The sequence below is a fragment of the Anastrepha obliqua genome, chromosome 5 (genome assembly GCF_027943255.1).
Source record: "Anastrepha obliqua isolate idAnaObli1 chromosome 5, idAnaObli1_1.0, whole genome shotgun sequence".
Lineage (NCBI taxonomy): Eukaryota > Metazoa > Arthropoda > Insecta > Diptera > Tephritidae > Anastrepha > Anastrepha obliqua.
The window spans coordinates 117,797,785-117,819,367 of NC_072896.1; the positions used below are offsets into that span (position 1 = coordinate 117,797,785).

General features: G+C 37.1%; 1 protein-coding gene and 1 non-coding gene across 2 annotated transcripts; both read right to left on the minus strand.

The window, feature by feature from the left end:
• Nucleotides 1–403: 403 nt before the first annotated feature.
• On the minus strand, nt 404–1,533 carry LOC129247957 (juvenile hormone acid O-methyltransferase). The gene is made up of 3 exons (XM_054887340.1): nt 1,060–1,533; nt 705–988; nt 404–644 (listed from the first exon to the last, which is right to left on the minus strand). The coding sequence occupies exons 1-3, from the start codon at nt 1,428–1,430 to the stop codon at nt 418–420; spliced, it is 882 nt and encodes a 293-aa protein (XP_054743315.1). The 5' UTR covers nt 1,431–1,533; the 3' UTR covers nt 404–417.
• An 8,164-nt stretch (nt 1,534–9,697) lies between these two features.
• On the minus strand, nt 9,698–9,804 carry LOC129249624 (U6 spliceosomal RNA). The gene has a single exon (XR_008582677.1). It is a non-coding gene; the product is annotated as a U6 spliceosomal RNA (small nuclear RNA).
• Between the last annotated feature and the right edge of the window lie 11,779 nt (nt 9,805–21,583).

Here is a 21,583-nt window from a genome sequence, read left to right on the forward strand (position 1 = left end):
GAAAGTGGAAAATCAGCACTTCCCGCAAATGACGATTATTCGGCACAAAATCAGACATTTTCGCAAAACCAAAAGTATATGATACCAAAACAAAATCACTAATGTGTCGAAGCACTTTGATTACCATACGTCTAAGCTTGGTTTATGACATTAAGATTACGTTAGAATCGACTAGGACACACTGCTGGTGGCAACTACTATTAGCAAACAGCGGGAACTTCATTGCGCAGCTAATAATAAAAATATTGTGACGGTTGACGAAGAGCTTCTCTCTGATTACGGTAAGTACTTTTCCGTAAAAATACTTAGGAAAGTTTGGCATAAATTTTCCGTAACAATATTTACTTTTATATAATTATATATTTTTTATTTTATTTTTTTCAATATTTTTAACACATATTCCAATCACTTCAGTCCCTACCTAACACGCTCCGCCTCCTTAATCATGCTATCCAAAAATCCATTAGGCTTCCGTGCATAAACCACAACTAACTTATAAGGCGCAATAAATTTGAAATCCCTTGCATTGATATCGCCATCGCGCAGCTTCATATCCACCACGGCTTTAATAATATCATCCAAAAACTCTTCATGTTTCGCTTCTGGTATTCGTTCCAGAAATGGGCAAACTGCTTTCACATTATCTATTACATAGTATTAAGCAATTTTATTGACTCGATAGCACTAAATTTACTTCCACTTACCTTTCAGGTTCTGCGTGCCATCATAGACGAAAATCTCGTTGCGTATTTCCACTCTAAAGTCCACAAAACCAGTCTCTTGTAGTAATTTGCTATACTCAGCGCCCGGATCGTCGCTATTGTGCAAGGGTGAGATAAAGTGCATTACATCGATCATATAGCTACCCCATTTTTCTGTCTTGGACAGTTCTATGTACACATCAAAGATGGGATTATTCGCTAGAAATACGAGCAGGCAATCACCACCACTACAACGCAGCAATTGATGAATATTCTGTAAAGCGCGTCTGTAATACCAAAAATCATAAGTTTCTTTCTCAAGTTAACAAGGCTCATTGCTTCGAAGGCGGAAACTCACTTTTGATTCTGCACCCAGTGCAGACAATAGAAGGAGGTGACATGATCAAATTGGCCGCGAAAGTTCTGTGGTATCAGCGCGCAGGTGATGTCCAATACCTCAAAATGTGCACGCTCCGTGTTGCCATAATTCTTACGCGCGAAATCCACCATACGTTCGGAAATATCGGTAGCCAAAATGGCATCAAATTGACGTGGCAACAGAGGATAAATAAATTCCATTAGCACATTTCCGGAACCCGAACCGATATCGATGAGTGTGTCGCGTCCATCCGCGCGCCACTGCATCACTTTCATGTATTCCTGAAAAATCTGTTTCGAATCGCGACGCTGCACAGCACTAGCGCGATGATAAAGCGAGGCCTGATTCATGATAATTGCGATTTTTTTTTTGTATTCTATATTGTAAATATTACAAATACAATAGAAAATATTGATTAACGGGCACTGGAAATGGAATACTGCACGGCACTTCCTATTCACTCACTTGACGTTGCTATTTTGAAAATGAAACTGCCCATGAGCACAGCTTTTTATACCGATCCCAAGATCGAAAGATTCTTCTGAACAACTGTTTGTCCACCACACACATCTAACACCACCCACCCCACCTTAGCTTAAATGTTGCAATATTTCCTTCTTGTTTGTTGTTTTTGCTTTTGTTTTGTTCACATGCTCATTTGCATGTGATAAAATCTCGAGACTAAGGCATGTGAAATGCTGAAACGCACAATAAATTCAAATGAGCGGAAAATAATTCTGGCGGAAGAACAAATGTTAAAAAGCTGTGTCGAGTCACAAGAATAGTAGCATCCGCATTAGCGATGAGTATAGTATGTACGAGTATGTGAATGTTGCAACATTTTTTCCAAAATTAGGCATGATCTGAGCGCATAAACCGCATGCGTCATAGATGCGAAAGCAAGTGATACCACCTGATTATTTGGCGATGACAAATTTTTCCAAAGAAAGAAGGTTTTGATATTGGTGAAAAAATAGAACACAACTTGAAATCATTTTTCTTTATGCACTAAAAGGAATATTATTAATCAAATTCTAATCAAGAGAGTAGAAACATTTGGTCTGCTTCTTTGACTATCGAAGTAAAATGAGGTTCCCGATTAATTAGCAGCAAAGGCTTTAAGCAAACAAAAGCATTTATCTCCAACACCTTCAGCAATCGGGCTATACATTGCATCCGGTCCGGCGGCAGAACTACTTCCGACTAGCGCAGAACTGTGTTCGGTACATCCCCGATCTCTGGAATCTGAGCTACGACGAGATAATGAGCATAGAAATGTCAGAAGATACATATCTAGTGGGAGACGTGAACGATATAGCGGCGGTCATACCAGCTCGGGACACTGAGGACGCTAGAAGGAAGCTGAACCAAGTTATGTTAATGACGCAAATATGGCTTGAGTACGACGGCCTGGAATTCGCCAAACATAAAACCGAAGTCATCCTTATGACATGAGGTCACTCACATGCCACTCGAGGTCAGTTTGCAAATAGGTGACACGTCCTTAGTGACCCAAAAAGTAGTGAAATACTTAGGTGTTTAACTTGACTGCAGGCTCACTTTCTGCGCCCAGATACGGTATGCGACTACCAAAGCTGCAAAGCTCACGAGTATGCTAAGTAGATTATTGGCAAACATCGATGGGCCAGCACAGAGCAAAAGAAAGCTAATTATGGCGGCCACAAACTCAATTCCCCTGTACGTCAGCGAAGTATGGGGAATTGTGCTAAACTGCAAAGCCAAGCGCAAAGCACTGGAGGGTGTGCAACGAACAGCGACACTCAGAGTTGCCTTAGCCTACCTCACTGTCTCAGGCGCAGCAATTTTTGTGATTAGCGGGCAGGTACCCATCGACCTCATGGTCCGCGAACGAATGGATGCGTGCGACTCCAAGAAGAAACACGTCATCACTAGCGGAGCGGAACGGATATCCCAAACCATGTTGCGGTGGCAAAGCCGATGTGACACTGAACCGAATGGCAGATGGACGGTGGAACTTATGCCATCAATTGACAAATGGGTCCAAAGGAACTTCGGCGAAGTGAACTACTTCTTAACTCAGTTCCTCTCGGGCCACAGATACTTCCGGAAATACCTATACCGCATGGGCAAGGTAACCGATTCCAAGTGCATATACTGCGAAGCGCTGAGCGATTACGCTGAACACACGTTTTTTAGTTGGAACAGATAGCTCGCAGAACGTGATGCTCTGAGGAAACAGATTGGCGACATCGCGCCTGGCAACATAATCAGCAAAATGCTCGAACGCGAGGGCAACTGGAACACGGTAGAGAAATACATTGAGAACGTCCTATGGATAAAAAAGATAGACCTCGACACAGTGCAACAATGCGAAGCCGCGTCTGATCACACCGAACTTCCGGACAAGTGCTGAATTGAACATAAAACAGCGTTCCAGAGGAGCTCGACTCAGACTTGCCGTCGACAATTAACGACTCTTGACCATATGACTCTTGACCCTTTCGAAGTTCCATCTGCTTCATAACGAAAGTAATGGAGATTATCAGCGACGTACTTGTATAACCTGCATACGTCATAGGCTTATTTTTGTAGTTCATAGCCTCCAGCATCTATGCAGTGAAAATGCGGTCCCAGGATGGAAGTCAGCCGAAGAATGGAGGTATGTTTTAGTGCAAGCATACTCCACATATCATTGGCGCGACGTCATCAATCGAAAAACAAAAACATTGGATACTCCTTAAGTAAATCAACCTGTTCTCGCTTCAGCAACAGGCAATGATCTCTACTGTGTACTTAAACAGGCAGATGCCCTAACGAAGCAACATCTGTCAGTTTCTGCGAAGATTTGAGAGCAGATCTGAAAAAACTGCATTGCGCACAAACCATTACCCCATGATGAAAAGAATTGAGAAGATGTGCTCAATAACAGGCCGTTATTCGAATCTGAGCGTAATAGGGCTTGTGTTTACAAAAAACTAAGATTGTGTTGGAGGTATACGAAAAAAATCAATCAACGACACTTCGTTGCCGTCTAAACAACATCTGTTTGGACGAGTGTGTAAATACATGAGAAATGATCGTGCAGAATTCGGCTGTCAAATCCCCTGCGACATGACAGCCGGAGTTCCGCTCACAATTTTCTTTTTCACCATAGTTAATTAGCAAACCTTGTAAATTTAACATCTTTTTCATTACCCCACATCTATATCTTCTAATAAATGTGATTTAAAATCTGTGAAATTTATATTTTGACTTTGTCCCGTTTTCTCCCTGAATGTCTTAACATTTCACTTTCAAAATGGCATCCAGTAAATCGGATTGTTGTATTCGCACATGCAAATAGCGCGCTAAAATGAAAATTGAAATGACCGCTGATGTTAAGAGGTCCCAAAAAATTGGACCTGGACGGTGTTGGCCTTTTTGGCTCTTATTTATCTGAAACACAAAAATCAAAAAAAAATTATTAATTCTATGTCCCGTACTAGAATAAAAAAAATGACAAAATGGAGCGGTGTCAAATTTGACACTCTAAAAATCGGTTTTTTTCAGTTTTTTAATAAAAAAAATACGAAATATTTGAGATAATAAAATGATTCTAGTACGGTCGATAGCTATTGATGCAACATTGATGGGAACAACATATTAATATTTCAGACGATTCGGTTGAATATTTTTTTTGTTTTGACAACACCAGGCTGAAAAAAAAAATAGTTTTGAGATAATTGAGTTTAAAGTTTTGAGAGTGGATATTTTCCATTAATGCCGCCGCATAACGAATCTGACTCTAAATGCTAAAACGGCTTTAGAATCGAAAATTTAATATCGGTCTGGTGAATATTTTCGAAGTTGCACGCAAATTTGGATAGGCGTTTCAGAGTGCTTGAAAGTACAAGGCCGGAGCGGCAGTGCAGTGCTTTTCAAACTTTAAACGCGGATTTTTTAAATAATAATAAAATAAATATTTTTTTATAAACAATTTAAGGCCGAAATTTTGGTAAAAATCGATTTTTTTTCAGAAACCCCCATTTTGTCAAAAAATGTATTTTGCTTATTCCTTCGATTAATTACTAGATTTAACATTACTTTAACGCAATCTGTTTGGTTTTTTAATTTCAGGGGATCCAGTTCAGAGATATAGTGGTCACCTTAAAACGGTCTTCTAACTGTAACGGCCTTCTAACTAACCCCTTAAAACAGTGAAGGAAAAAAAAATCGATACCAGTGAAATGCATGGTCTCCACCTGACATTTCTATTTTAACAGACCTTTTTTAACATAATCTCTAGAAGGTGGAGATGTGGGGTTACAAGTACAAAAACTTCCTTGATTCAAGTCGGCACTGAGTTCACAATAAGCGAAATATTGTGGCATGACAATTAAGGGATTTCGGGTTCGAAACTTCGAAGATACGCGCGACTTTGTGTTATTACAATTATATTACTTTTTTAGTTTACTGCGAATCTATCTCGAACTCTATGGCCGATTGAGTGTCTAACATTCAGTAGATTCGATTTTGAAACCAACTGTCGGCATGAAGCATCAAACGAATTAATATAAAATTTCAGAAACAATTTTTTCTTGTTATTTTTCAGCTCATAGATTAATAAAGAAATGCCAGAAAAAGGGTCCCAACCCTGCTTAACTCTTTTGAAGCACAATATACACTTTCTCATGTTTTTTGTTTCAATTGCACTTTTAGAAGTATTGGATTTAAAGTGAAATAAAACAAATAAAATCCAAATTGATTAGGCAATCTTTATTATTTTTATATAAAACCATTCATAACATTCATTTTTTAAAAATAATCCTTTTCAAATGTTGGCCGCAACTGTGCCGCAATTCGGCAATTTTAAATGACCCGCTGGAGGACTTCGGCCGGATATCTCCTGAATAACTTTAGTAATGTTTGCTTCCTCAGAACTATAACCAATGCAGCTTGGTACGTCCCAAACGAAGATATTCATCGCGACCTCAACATCGATACAGTAGCAGAAGTCATCCGCAGATACCTGTAAACGGCCATATTTTCCCTGATTTGCATTAAAATTATTTAAAATGGAGAAGTCAATATATTTTTTAAAAATTGGCATACAGTTTATTTATATATTAAAATAATATAATTTTTTTTTTTATTTTAATAATCTAAAATGGCGGATGTACACTCAATTCTTCCAGGAAGGTCGCAGCGGGGTTTCTCGATCGGCGGGCATCGTAGCATCGGCGTCAGTGACCTGAATACAAAAACTAAAATTTTTTCTTTTTATTAATGTCATAATTTCTATATGAATTAAACAAAAATGGAAAAAAAATTCACGGAATAAAATGCTTAAAAAAATTAATTTTGGGTCGAATTTTCCTACTATTTTTGCTCCAAAAAAATTATTTTCTCGAAAAGTTTTTGAATTGTAAATTCACATAGAAAGTAATATCCGAAAAAAAGGTGTGTGAAAAATTTCAGGGAGATCGGTCAATGAGTTTTCGAGTTATCGCATACGCCAATTCGAAAAATATAGTTTTGAGAAAAACGCGTCTAAAGTCGGCAACGTAACTACACCTCTCCCAGCGCTCGAACGCAAAGAACAGAGTCGTTACGGTTGACGATCTAAAATATAAGAAATATTTAATTTTACGTTCTAAAAATTTTTGGACATATTCTTAAAGAATTATATTAACATTTTATGAAAAGAAAATAAAACAATTTTTTTCCGAAATTTTACAGGTATCTGTCTCCTTAATGAACCATACGAATACTGACATGCGATAACTCCGATCAGCAGAAAGGGCAAACTCCAGGCGGCTCAAACGACCAACTCCAACTCAGCTGATAACTAACGGGTGATTTTTTAGCTATTATCTTTTTAAACAGTTGGTTTAAACAGCTGACGCACGTTTCGTGTTTTGTTTCACTGTCAAACATCTTCAGTTTGGTCTATAATTTAGCCATGAATCGTCTTACATACGAACAACGCTTGCAAATCATTGAATTTTATTATAAAAATGTGCGTTCTGTTAAGAAAGTTTATCCCGCGCTTCTTCCATTTTATGGTCAGTTTAATCGACCCACTGAAGCGGCTATTCGAGCTATTGTGACTAAATTTAGAACCAAACTTGTATTATTGGACATCAAACCACCATCACGCTTACGTAGAGTGCGAACTGGAGAAAATATCGCAGCTGTATCGGCCAGTGTTAATGATGACCATCAATTATCGATTCGGTGGCGTTCGCAGCAATTGGGCCTCTGTTACTCAACAACGTGGAAAATTTTGCGAAAGGATTTAGGTGTGAAGCCTTTCAAAATACATCTGGTGCAAGAATTGAAGCCGAACGACCTACCGCAACGCAAGAGCTACCAACATACCCAGAAAAGGTCACAGTTTGGTGCGGTTTATGGGCTGGAGGTATCATTGGACCGTACTTCTTCAAAGATGCTGTGAATCGTAACGTAACTGTGAATGGTGAGCACTACCGTGAAATGATATCCAACTTTTTTTTGCCCAAAATGCAAGAGCTTGACTTGCATGACATGTGGTTTCCGCAAGACGGTGCCACATGCCACACAGCACACGTAACAATGGACTTGTTGAGAGGCGAGTTTGGTGAACATTTTATTTCACGTTCGGGACCTGTCAATTCGCTACCCAGATTTAGATTATTTTTTGTGGGGCTATGTTAAAGCTCATGTCTATTCAGGCAAGCCTGCTTCAATTAACGCATTGGAAGACAACATTAAAGCATTTATATGTGAGATACCGGCCGAAACATTGGAAAGAGTAAGCCAAAATTGGACTAAGCGGATGGACCATTTAAAGCGCAGTCGCGGTCAACATTTGCATGAAATAATCTTCAAACATTAAATTATATGGACTGTAGTATCGATTTAAATAAAAATTGCATGCCATGTTTTTGAATTCTACGTGTGTTTTCTTTCTTTCCTATAGCTCTTAAAAAAACACCATTTATGTACAATAATACACTTGTAAACTTACACAAAAACTTAACCAAAATGTAATACTGATAATGATTAATGTTATGAAATCCAAGCTGCAGAAAGAATTACTTAGTGTCATGCGACAGGTGTAATAAATAAAGGAGGCAACAAACAAAAAAAAACCAAATGTTTGCTTCCAACTCCTCAATCGAAGCTGGCGAAGCAAAGCATTTAGACTTTACATACCCGCATAAATAAAAGTGCAAAATCGTGATATCTCACGATCTTGGTGGTCATTCCACTGGTTCGAGACGACCAGTCCGCAGATCTTTGTTATCATTCGGTTCATTGTCAATAGACTTGGAATGAATGAATAGATTCAAACTATGCCTGCAACGCGTTTATTGCTCGTTCTTTTCATAACCGAACTTAGTAAATATTCAGTAAGAACAATTGTTTATTGATTTTACATTATTTAATCTATTCTTTTCTATTCTATATAATTAATATCTCTGTGTTAACTGTTAAATCCGCCAAACAGTCGATTCATGGATGCCTAATTGTTGAGAATATCGAGATATCGATGAGGAAGGTTTGGTTGTTGAAGGTTGTTCGGCAAAACTTTACACTACAGCGGCAATATTTTCAACAGAACGTCCAGTTTTTGGTCTGTCAGTCTACCAGTCCTTTTTCTATCCTCGACAGAACAAATTTCTTGAATTTTTTCCAACAGCCTTTGAATTACCGACACATTCGGATGATTGTTTCTACCCAAAAAATCACGAATTTTGCGATATGTTGTTCTTATTTTTATTTATTTATTTACAAGAGAACCAACTATAAATATTTGATACACTGAGATAATAGGCACTGGCTGCTAAGGCCTTCGGTTTACGTTATATACTTACATAATTGGTTTACAAAGTGATTTTATAATAAATACCTTATGCCTATGGAAATATATCTAAATGCCTGTAATATTACATAGTTTAAGAAATTTGTTAAGGCACTGATGTTTTCATAGGTGGTAGCTTTAAGAAGATTGGATGGTTGAAGATTCCCGAATAAAATTTTTCTGAATTGGTCCAAGCCAGGACATTCATCTAGGATGTGAATAACAGTTAATGACCTTGAGTTACACTGTGAGCAGTTCGGACTGTCGGAACCATTTAAAAGGTGGCAATGTGTTTTTAAAGTGTGGCCTCTTCTAAGGCGAGTAAACGTTCTTAAATCTCTGCATAAACAATTTGGGGGGTAGTTAGGCATCAAACCATAGGGTTATGTTCTGGTGTTGGTAGTGTCTCCACTCTGTATTATGTTTAGCAGCGAAGTATTTTGCCACATGCTTACGAATATCTTTCGTTGTAATATACGTAAACAGTTCCAGTAGTTCTCTGGCTGCTTCTTTAGCCCGCTCGTCTGCTAGGAGATTGCCTCAAATACCAGCGTGACCCGGAACCCACATAATTTTTATTTTGCTTTTGCAGCGATATAGGATATCGCGAATATTGTCTATGAGGATTGAATTATTTCTGGGGTTTAGGAAAGCCTCTATTCCCGATTTGCTGTCTTTGCAAATTATACATTTTTTATCTGATCGCGGGGAGAAGGAAACCGCTTCATGCAGTGCCGCTGCCTCTGCTGTGTATATAGAGCAGTACTGTGGCAAAGAGCCAACTTTTATGGTGGTATTCTGGTCGCTTGTAAAAATGTGGAACGCTTCACGATTTTGCGTGTCATCTTTGCGTAGGGCCCATGGTAATCTTCTCTGTATCGTTCCAATTTTAGTATATGTTCTGCCGAAGCAAGAACGCATGTTGTTCTTAAAATTTCAAAAATTCCGACGCTTTGTTCTATGACATCCGTGTTCTTGAAAAATGTCAAAGATGACAAAAAAATGTACGGTCCAGGAATTATTCACCACTGACATATAGGCGTTACTTTTGAAAGACTCCTTATATTCAAGTATGTAAGTAAAAGGTGGCGCAAAATTAATCAACAAATTTTGTTTTTGTATAACTTTTTTACTAAATAAAAAAAATTTGTAATTTTGAGTGATGGAAATCTTTATTGCGATCTTTACATGTACCATTCCTTCTATATTGCAGCTATCTAATATAGTTCACAAGTGTCAAAAATGATTGACGTATGACGCCATTTGCACAAATTATAAATCTAGGATGATTAATTTTAATGATTATAATGATGATTAATGCTCGTATGCACATAAATTATGCCCGTATGAATTGTAGAAACCTTTATTTATGTAGAATATTTTTAGAAATAGTTGCTTTCTAAGCATTTCTTTCTCCGTTTTTATGTCGTTGTCAATCACTGAACAAATATTGTTGTTTCTCAGTACCAAGAAACTCGCTATAGGTATAAACTATTGCTTACGTTTCATGAGTCACTATCAGAGATCTGAAGCAAAACGCGACGTAATTAGAGTTTACGTTATTATTATTAATAAATAAAAAGGTCAGAAAAAGGTTGTCTTGAGTCGAAATCAGACCAGTCGCGATGTACCAGTTCAGAGGTGTATTGTATTTTTTAAGAACAAAACAAAAGAATAAACCACAAGATTACTTAAATAGATTTATTGCGTAAACTGCGAAAGGTGTGCAGACAGGGTGTTACAAGATCGGGTGATACATCTAGCGTTTGGAATTTCAACTATACATTTTTCTGCTTTCACAGCTGAACAAACATCGGTAATACAGCAGAAAATTAGTTTGGAGTTAAACATTTAAAAAATTGTCCGCTCCTCGCTTACAAAGTTCGCCTAATAGAGAGAAGAATGTCTGGTGGAAAAATGGTATTAGTATCGAAAAATCATATTCTCAGATGAAGCTCATCTTCAACCCGGCACATGATTTGATTGATTTTTTGTTTCACCAAATTGAAGAGAAAGTCATAAACTTCATATGGTTTCAGCAACATATCAACAATAAACTTTACGTTCGATGTTCTGAGCATTGACTTCAAAAGTCTACTAGTCAGCCGAAATGTTTATGTCAACTTCTCGCCCAGAAGGCGGGATTTGATTTCATTCGACTAGTTTTTTCGTTAAGAATAAGCGCCAATCATCCAGAGACGACTAAAGAGTTGCGTCATGAAATCGAAGCTGCCATTGGTCAGATAAGTGCGGAAACTCGTGATAAAGTACAGAAAAAATGGGTTGACAAAGTGAACTGCTTTACAGTCAGCCGAGGGAGTCATCGGAATGAAATTGTGCTCCATATTTAATGGCAAGATTTACTCTTTCCAATCAGAAAAATCATCGCAAAATATTCTTATATTTATGGCAAATTAAATTCCAAACGCAGCGTGGATCCCCCTGTATAACTCACGTGTCGCATTGGCGTTCGTTTTACTTCGACAGCTATGAATACATTCATTTACATATGTATGAATGTATATAGCCGAAGCTGAGCGACTCTCATCTTTTCACGTGCATTGATAATTAGCAAATCTAAACAAACAAAATTATTCCAGAAATTGCAAAGGTGAATGAAATTTAAATAAGCATTCATTCAAAAATTACAGTTAGCGTTGTAAATTATACATTTTACTAACTTCATATTGCATAATTTACTCATTCTCAGCTCAAAGCGTTCATTGCTCTACGAGTATAGCACACACACATCACTCATGTCTCTCGCGTGGCGTCAGAGCGAAGCGAATACGAAAGCAAGGCGAACGTTGTATGTGTGTATGTACACACATTGAAAGACCTCATTCATAAAGAACAGTTTCAATTAATCCGCTGTTTTAAGCAGAAAAAAAACAAATATTTATAATTGTTTCTTGAAGTTAATTAATAAAGTCTTGGCAATTACATATAAAAAATTTGGTCGAGGGAACAAAAAGCATTGAGCGAGAAATAAAAAGAAAGTTCGACTGTGGAGCAAGTCCAGATGATGGGATTACTAAACAAAAATTATATTTACATATATACTTTTATGGGTATAAATTTATGAAGCTACATTTTTAAAATCTGCAATGTTTTTTTTTTATTTATTTATATTTTTTCAATTCACCTCCTCTTGAAAACTGTAATAAAACATTTGGTTTTAAAAACTCCAAAGGTAAAACTCACAAGAGATGGCATCCCAACTATTCTAGCTGAGAAACATAGATTCTTACTATTTTTATTTAAAATGCAGTTCTTAACAATTACATGAGAAAAATTACATCACTTAAAAATGGCGTTACACCTAGAGGTTGTTATGGGAGATTTAAAAATCTCCAGGACTCGTTCACATATTATCACATTAAGCGCAGGAATCTCGATCCGAATGTTATGTTTCACCACAGGAATCGCTGTTGGCTTATTTACCTAGACTTTACTTTTAAAAACCCCCACAAAAAGTAGTCTAGTTTACTTAGATCCCATGATCAAGGAGACCAGTTTATACCATCTTTAAGTGAAATTAACCAACCGGGAGTCTTAGATCGCAATAATGCACAGTTTTCCTATATTGTGTAATTTGTACTCCATTCTGTTGAAAATAAAGATCGTCTATGTCTATTCCTTCAAGCTCCGGCCACAAAAAATCATCTATCGGTTGCTTATAGCGATTCCCATTGACAGTAACAGCTCTGTTATTTTCATCTTCGAAGAAAAACGGGCCAATTATACCACCAGCCCAAAAATTACACCAAACAGTACATTTTAATGGATGTAAGGATTTTTTTGAAATTACGTGAGCATTTTCTTCTGCATACGGCAATTTTGTTTGCTGACAAATCCATCCAGTGTGAAATGAGCTTCACCACTTAAAAAGATTTTCCTGAAAAACCCGTATCATTCCATCATTCCATGAAGCAACTCACAAAATTTCAGTGTTTCGAATGGTCTGTTGGCCTCAATTCTTATGTTCATAGAATTATGTAAGGATGCAAGGGCAAATCTTTGACGGTTGTACAGTAACACTTTGCCCTACAGCAGCAATATTCTCTAAAGAATACCCAGTGTTTGACCTTTTTTAATCCTTCACAGAATCAGTTTCTTGAAATTTTTTCGCCAACCTTTGAATTGTCGACTCATTCGGATGATTAATTCCACCCAAAAAATCTCGAAAATTGGGATATGTTGTTCTTAAAGCTCGATCATTCTCATAATAAGTTGCAATAATATTGACGCGTTGTTCTACAGGTACCGTCTAGGAGCTATGCACTGCTGATAGGCGTCATTTTTGAACGACTCTTTATGAACATCACTAAGTGAACCACTTAGATCGCAATTGATTTTGTTAAGTTCTTTCTCTAGAGATGATTGATTTTGATCGAAAAAATCAAATCGATATGCTGTCAATGTGCGGCTTTTGTTCTCTTTAAAACATAAAATTCGTTAAATACTCTAAATTCTTCACAGTGCACGCTTAATCTCAAAAAATTGTTTCCTGAACTACTGACAAATAATTATAAGCTTATTGAAGGAACCACGCAATTAATATAAAAAAAATCTTTAATCTCAAAACGAGACCCTTACCTGTGATTTTTATTGCTTGTATTAACGAGATAAGAACGGAAATTGAGGCCCAGATCATTTGCAGCGAGATTCATTCATAAAACGGAACGCATTTTCCTCAAAAGCAAAGTACCTCTCAATTCACAAAAAGACAAAAATGTAGACAAAATTTGATTCTCTGATCTCTGTTTGTGCTGTTTTTGCTCTCTGACCAGTCAAGAAAAATACTTTTCATACATATTTTGTATGTATCTCTAAAATGTAGTTCACTCTTCTCTATTACCTAAAATCTCTACTGTTAACAGAATCGTTTCTCCCCAGTCACGCCCTCTTACATGCGAACTTTCCTCTCAGAGTACATTAATTACAGTATATCTACATTAGCTACTTTTTAATAGATTCAGAAGGCACACACACTTACCCACACCACGATACACAATTTATGTGCGTATAAATTCACGATTTAAATGAATAAAGAAAATTTTACAATATTTAATCTTTATCGTTATTTATTCCCATTGTTTACACATAGAAACTACTTACATACAATGTAACCACGACTATGGTGCTAACAATGGCTTGTTATTGTTTTTGTAATTGTATTGTGAGTGAAAACTTTGCATATGTTAAATTTAAATTGAAGTTGGCAAACAAGACAACAAGGAAGCACACACAGATATACTACATATAGTACTTGTTTGGGCATGCATTCATGTATGTAGAAGAGCACAGACCACCCCAAAGTAAGCGACATACAAACACACATACAAACGGAAACTAAGTATGGGCGTCTTCATATGGATATGCACTCAAATGGGATTTTAATGTCCCAAAAGGGAATATTCAAGTGTCTCAAAAGTAGCTGACGAAACGTGTTGACGAATGTGGACAGGGGAAGGAGGCGGCGCAGGAGAACTGGAGAACAGAAATTTGTATGAGTTGGTAAGCTGACAGACGAATTGAAAATACGAAACGTAAACGGTGATTTGTTGTTATTGATTAAAACGGACACATGAATTTCATGCGTTTGTGGAGCAAATAAATATGTATGCATGCATTCATATTCTTATAAGCACATTAGTAGTCGTCTGTACTCAACTAAGCATAAGAAAAGCCCAAAAATTTTCTTTACCGCCCCCATCTCCTACGACAACACTACCGTACAACGCAGCCACACATGGAAATGAGCAGCTAGCAAAAGAGTTTAAGGATATGCACATGCTTGTCAGAGTGTGTGTGTGGGTGCATATGTGTGATGTGGAGGCCGTGACGGTTAAGTAAACATAAACAAAGCACTGCCAGCCAAATGATTATGGTGTTGAAAAATCGTAAAGGTTACAGTGAGCTGCTAGGTGGGGGCGTAGGGGAAAGGCAGGCGAGGTAGCGGCAGTGCTGTTGGTTGGCTACTACGTTGCATGGCGGGGGTGTTGATGAGAATTTAAAAGTTTTCAATCGTCTTCCTTTTGTTTGATGAATATTTAATTAAGCATGAAAACAAAGGAAGTGTTGAAGAAATGTAAAGAAAATTTACATATAACAGTTATGTAGCAGTATAGCGGTTTCGAATACACACACACAGCAGAGAAGAAACCCAAAACCCCAAAACTTGTATGGGTGCAAAGTTGCCCAGAAAAAATGGAAAGAAAATCAGACGCCTGAAATGGTTGCTTAATATTTGTTTGTCTTTTTTTGTTATTTTTTTGTATACTCTTAAGTTTAAGTCAAAAGAAAATGGAAAAGGAGAAGAAGAACAAGAAAGTATGCAAATAATTAAACTTTTTGTAATATAATAATCCGCATAGAAAATAAAATGTGTTAGCAAAAAAATTACTTACTAAAATCAATTAAAAATTTATTTTCGCGCTCATTTTATCCTTTTGTAATTTGTATTTTGTTTTGTCGTTTTTACTCTTTCGTAGGAAGCATTCAAAAAAAGGTTAATAATCAAATTTACAGCATCCGCAGCACAGAAATCCGACCTGCCATTTGCCATTGGCCACCAATAGCTTTTGTGTGTTGAACTAAGGAAAAAAACAGTACAAGTTCCACAGCCGCAGTGATGGGCGGTAACTGCCAAGGCGCAAAATGTCCCTGAGCGCCGATGGAATGCAGCTGGCTTTTTATTTTGACTGCACACATAGTGGTAGGTGACAGGGTTGTCAAGTAAATGTGAAATCGGACAATTTTTACAATAGTGGCAGCTATGGCTGGTCAACGCTTTCACTCTTACGAAGAAACTGAAAAATTTGTCTTTCATCTTGACAGCACCAATCAACATAACTACTTAGATGACTCGGAAAATATGTAAATAATGAACCTGAGTAATGAATTAAAAGCTAGCAGTAGAGCATCCAAAAGGGAGATGAAACAAGATTTCGTTCGAGTTATGAGGAAAAATTAAATAAAAATAAAGTGGTCCTTGCCAAAGATCTACTTTTTCGTAGAAATATAAGTATATCCAATTTTAAATACATTTATATATAAGCATATATGTATGTCTATGAGTTTGGGCTCAATCTATATTTTGGCCAACGTTACTGGTAAGAATTAAGTGGTCCTAGAAGCTTAATTAAGTCAAGCAAAACTAACCGTCCTAACTACTATGGCTGGATTTTCTTTTGTGAGATGTTTGGTTGAGCTATTCCCCCAACAGGCAGATGTCTACAGCCAGCCAGAGCTGTGGATGTAAAGGAGAAGATTGATGGGGTTTAGATTGGTGCACTGTCTCAGGTTGTCGATGAATGGAGCGCCCAGTAACCTTTATTGTCTAGCTGCCCAACCCGGACATTTACAGTGAAAGTGCTCAACAGTCTCCTTCTCTGAAGGATCGCTACAGGTGCTGCAATGGGAGTTAAATGGTAAACCTAGATTTTCTGCATGTATGTCGACCATCCGGTCGACCGATAAACACAGCCACGATTTGAGAAATTGAATGGCATGGAGTCCCCAAGACTTTCCGAGTCTTCCGTCTATTGTACTGGGGCCAAATAGGGAGCTATTTCGGAAATAGCACACGAAGAAATGGAGCTCCATCTTTTCTGTGCTTTCCCGAGAAATAAGTTGTGCAATTCCACTTTAACAACAGTCAAGGGGATGCCGATGACCGGGTTGGAAGTCTCTGAAAACTCGGATCAGAGAAATGGACACTCAGGAGATTTTATCGCCTCCTTACAGGAGCTGACTAGTATGGATCTGCACCGTGGCGTCGTCAGGGTTTTGATTGCGGCTTGACTGTCATAAAAAAGTCCCTCATTCTCTAAGTATTTTACATGCCTGCAGGAGCGCAAAGACTTCTGCCTGAAAAACACTAGCAGTATTCGCATATTTTAAGGAAATAGATAAATTGGCTGATTTAGAGAAAGCCCTTGCTCGGACTCCCGATTCCATCTAGGAGACGTCGGTGAAGACGAGGTACCAGCTTCAGTGGAGATTTTTCCCACGTTCCAATCCTGCCTACTTGGAAAGATTGCCCTGGCATGACACTCAAACTCCAGTTTTCGGATAGAAAGATCTGTCCGTAATTCAAACAAATACTCTGTTAACTGCCCAAAAATACTATCATGTCTCTTAAGAGATTGTATTCAGAGGCCAACCTCCTTTAACCTGATTGCACTTTAAGCCTCGATGGAAATAACGTAAAAGTCGATGGGCAGTAAGTGCAAATCGACATTCAGGGCAGCACTGGGACAAGTTCTGTATGCTCGGTTGATGCAGTTCTTGGTATGGTCTCCAGTTCAGTGATATTATAGCCCTTCCGAAGAGCTTCCTAGCAAACCAGGCATTCACTCTTGAAAATTGGCAGAACCACTGCGTTGTACATCCAAAGCACGGCGTGTGGCTTGAGTCCCCATTTTTTGCCGATTTGCAGGAATAGAAAACTTTACTGACCTTCTTTACCCGATTTTCAATACGTGACCTCGAATGGAGTTTGGGGTCAAGTATCACCTCAAGATACCTAACTTCCGGAGATTTATATTTTCTGGTAAATAGCACCAGCTCCGTTTTGTCAGAGCTGACTCTGAGGCCGCAAGTGGCAGTCCAAGGATACGCTTCCGATACCATTTTAATGTATACGGTTCATTTGTATCAGCAATTGAAGGCAAATTATCACCCGCTTCTCCTTGTGCAGGTCTATAAGCAGCTGAAAAATTACGATGACTTTTTTCAAAAAGTCATATTTTCGTAAAAGGCGCATTTTGGACTCAGAAGCGCAATTAAAATTAATAAATAAATAATTGGTGTGTACACATCCGTTAGGGGTTTGGCCAAGCTCCTCATCTTATTTGTGGTGTGCGTCTTGATGTTGTTCCACAAATGGAGAAATCTACAGTTTTAAGGGGTTAGGGGTAGTCAGAATTTTCAAAAAATCGATTTTTTTTTTGCATTTTCTTAAAGTATAATGTTTTAAAAATATTGTGTAAAAATTTGAAGTGAATCCGACAAATACTATATTCAACAATTAACAAAGGGCGCTCGGCCGCTCCGGAGCCGATAGCAAAACTTTAAATGCGTTTTTATCAAAACTATGTTTTTCAAACTGGTGAACACTGTAACTTAAAAACCGCTACGTAGATTTCAATAAAATTTATACAGCTTTTGAAAAACATAAAAAACTTGTGCCTGATCGAAGGATTTTTGTTTTTTTCAAAAATTTCGATTTTTTTTTTAACAATTAACTGTTGGTTTTTTTTTCTAAAATCTGGAAAAAATTTTCTGAGGCCGCCATTTTGTTCATTTTGATAAAAAAAAAAAAGCTTCAATCAGGCACAAGATTATCTATTAATAAAACTAATTTTTCCTGTCCGATTGGTTTTAGATGAATCTGCAAGGACTTGTGATGTTCACCGCAAGGGACTTCTGGAGAAACGGGCTTCACACAAACAGCGATAACTTTTGCAATTATTAATTTTTTTTTTTTGAAATTTTGGTGAAGTCAAGTTAAAACATGATGTTTTTATGCTATGTTTTTATTTTTGTTAAATAAATTAATTAAGTAGCAAAAAAAAATTCGTGAAAATCATCATTTTTTCGGGCCTCTGACTACCCCTAACCCCTTAAGCCGACTCCGAACGGCAAATGGTTTTTTGCGACAAAATTGCCACATTAGGGATTCGGAAAACTCACGCGTCGTCACAGAAATATTTTTAAAAATAAACGAGCCAACAACCCACCCTTTATGTTATGTACCCAAATTCCATTCTTCTTCTTCTTAATTGGCGCGATAACCGCTTACGCGATTTTGGCCGAGTTTAACAAAGCGCGCCAGTCGTTTCTTTCTCGTGCCAACCGGCGCCAATTGGGGATATTAAGTGAAGCCAAGTCCTTCTTCACCTGATCTTTCCAACGCAGAGGAGGCCTTCCTCTTCCGCTGCTACCACCACCTTGTACCGCATCAAATACTTTTAAAGCCGGAGCGTTTGTATCCACTCGGACGACATGACCCAGCCAACGTAGCCGCTGGATCTTTATTCGCTGCGCTATGTCTATGCCGCCGTGAAGCTTATACAGCTCACCGTTCCATCGCCTGCCATATTCGCCGCTGCCAACTTGCAAAGGTCGAAAAATCTTACGCAGAATATTTCTCTCAAACACTCCAAGCGTCGCTTCATCGGATGTTGTCATCGTCCAAACTTCTGCGCCAAATTCCATTACCATTGCATTTATCGCTGCTCTTCTGTATGAAATAGTTTTTTTGTGCCACACTGGCAACTCTTTCAAACTGCTCTTGCACACAAAAGTTTTTCGTTTTCTTTTTATCGTTCCACCACTTCTACTTTGAACACTTTTTTTGCCAAAGCGCCATCATTTTTCAAAGCACTTTTTTTCTCATTTTAAATTTTACGGGATTTTACTGCTCATAATTTTTTCATACTCTTTTCTTCAACTCAACTTTTTTTTTGTACTGAGCTACACATTTTTTTATTTGTTTTCACATTTTTCAATTTTCTTTTAAACTTATTTTCTTTTAAACAAGGTTTCCTTTTCCCCTTTTTTTATTTTGCACCGCTGTTATTATTATTTTGTTGTTATTGTAAGGTGGTTGAAAATTAATTAAAAATTAAATGAATAACGTGGATAATGAGCCCCTAAGCTGATTTGCTCTTAACAAAAATTTTTCACATGACACAAAAATAGAAGGAATAAAATAGCCAAAAAAGGCATAAACAGTAACATTCGAGGTATTTTAAAAGTATGAACTGGGGAAAGAGTGAAAATTGTTATTATGTGTTTTGGTATTTTGCTCATTAACTTTTTTTTAGGGAGAATGCAAGGAGGAAAATTAAAATTGAAACTCCATACCAATCTGCATCAGCTGGTGCCTTAATACTATAATTTTTTTCTGTTTTTTTTTTTTTATTTTTTCTACTTTATTTAGCGTCGAAAGCTGCGCGGATAAACAATATCCACTTTCAAATTTTTGTTTTTCATTTTTTGTGTTTATGCTTGTGTTTGTGTGACTGCATAATATCTTAATATCATTTTTCTAATGACAAAGTCCTTTTGAAAAAAATATCGTTGGAAAAATTATCTCAATTAAAATCAAAATTTTTCGTCAACTGGTAACGTATTTTATTTTAACAAATCAATTTTTAATTGAAACCGTTAGGCAGCTTATGGAATTTTCTTCTCATCTGATTAAAATTAAATTCACTTCTCTGTGGTGAGTGAAAAACTCAATTACAGAGGAGAGCTTGTTTTTTGTTGTGTGCTTAAATAAGAGCGCTTGTTTTCTTTTAATTATTTGTAAGCAAAAGCCGTCAGATAAAAATGATATAAAAAAGACGGTTCCAAGCAAAAAGCAAATTTATCCGCCTCAGTCCTTCCACAATTTCCCTGAACTCAGTTAACATAATTCATTGCCAATATGTTTTGAGTTAATAAAAAGCTAATAACCATATAAAATGTACGAGTATAACTAAAATTCCCCACTCTCTTCATTTATACCTCAAAACTATTTTCTACGAGCTCATTAATGACAAATTTTCTTCGTAGGAAAATAGCAGACACGCAGTTAAGTAAGAACCCAAGCATATAATTGACAATAGTCAAGTATGTAACCAAGGTAAAATGAGTTTCTTAAAAGTACGTAAAACAAGAAAAACGAGGGGCGACGAAAGCTTACCGAACGTGATCACACATAATCAAAAAGGTATCCATTTTACAAAATCTTAACTATTTTATTATGGTATCAATTACACACTGTCGTCGTGCCCCAAGGAATGTGCTGTACACATATGCATTGGTCTATGTAAGTATAATTCACCAATCGTATGTAAGAGGAGTGAGGTGAAGAGCAAAATAGACAGTTTACTAGTTTACTCATGGCACTAACTCCCCACTGAACTGAAGGTACAATACGACCCATTGCAAAATGATAACCACACTACAACTTTCTAAATGAATTGTGTTGGGTGTGAGCGAGCAAAACAATTTATTACGAGTACTGTTAGCTGAATACGTGTGCATAGTGAGAAACAATAACAGCAAGCCTTAAAGGAAAAAGAAAATTATAACCTTAGTAAGTGAGAACATTTTGATTGTATGATTTCGTGAAAATTTCCCCATTTAACCACAAAATGAAGTGTGATGCACCATGATCACAAAACAGTTGAGTTTATTGTTCGTGAAAAAACTTCGTGGAATTTAAAATTTGCAAAATTTCATCAGTAAACTGAAACGTTTTGAACAACTAAGGCAGTTGTGGTAAATTATAGTAATTCCGAGCACGCTGGAGAACAATTTAGATGATAGGGTCAGCATAGAATTCAATAAAAAGTTTGCGCGTTGTTAGATATGAACTTAATCGGAATGAGTCGCTGTGTAAGGCACATTGAGTATGCTGGGAAGATCGGTTAACATTCAAATCGCTATATTAAATGCTGCTGCGCGATTAACTCAAAAGCAGAAGCGACTGCAGTTTGCTCGAAACAACTTGCAACGCCACTGGATTCACTTTTTTTTAATTTTTTTTTTGTTGTTTTGTATTCCCTTAATTTTTATGATACAAATATTTATCACTGAGAAAAAGAAATTCTGTAGAACCCAGGTTTTTTGGCGATGATGATGAATATGGCACGGTGTTGTGACTCAAAAAAAGTTACGACTCTATTTTTCTTC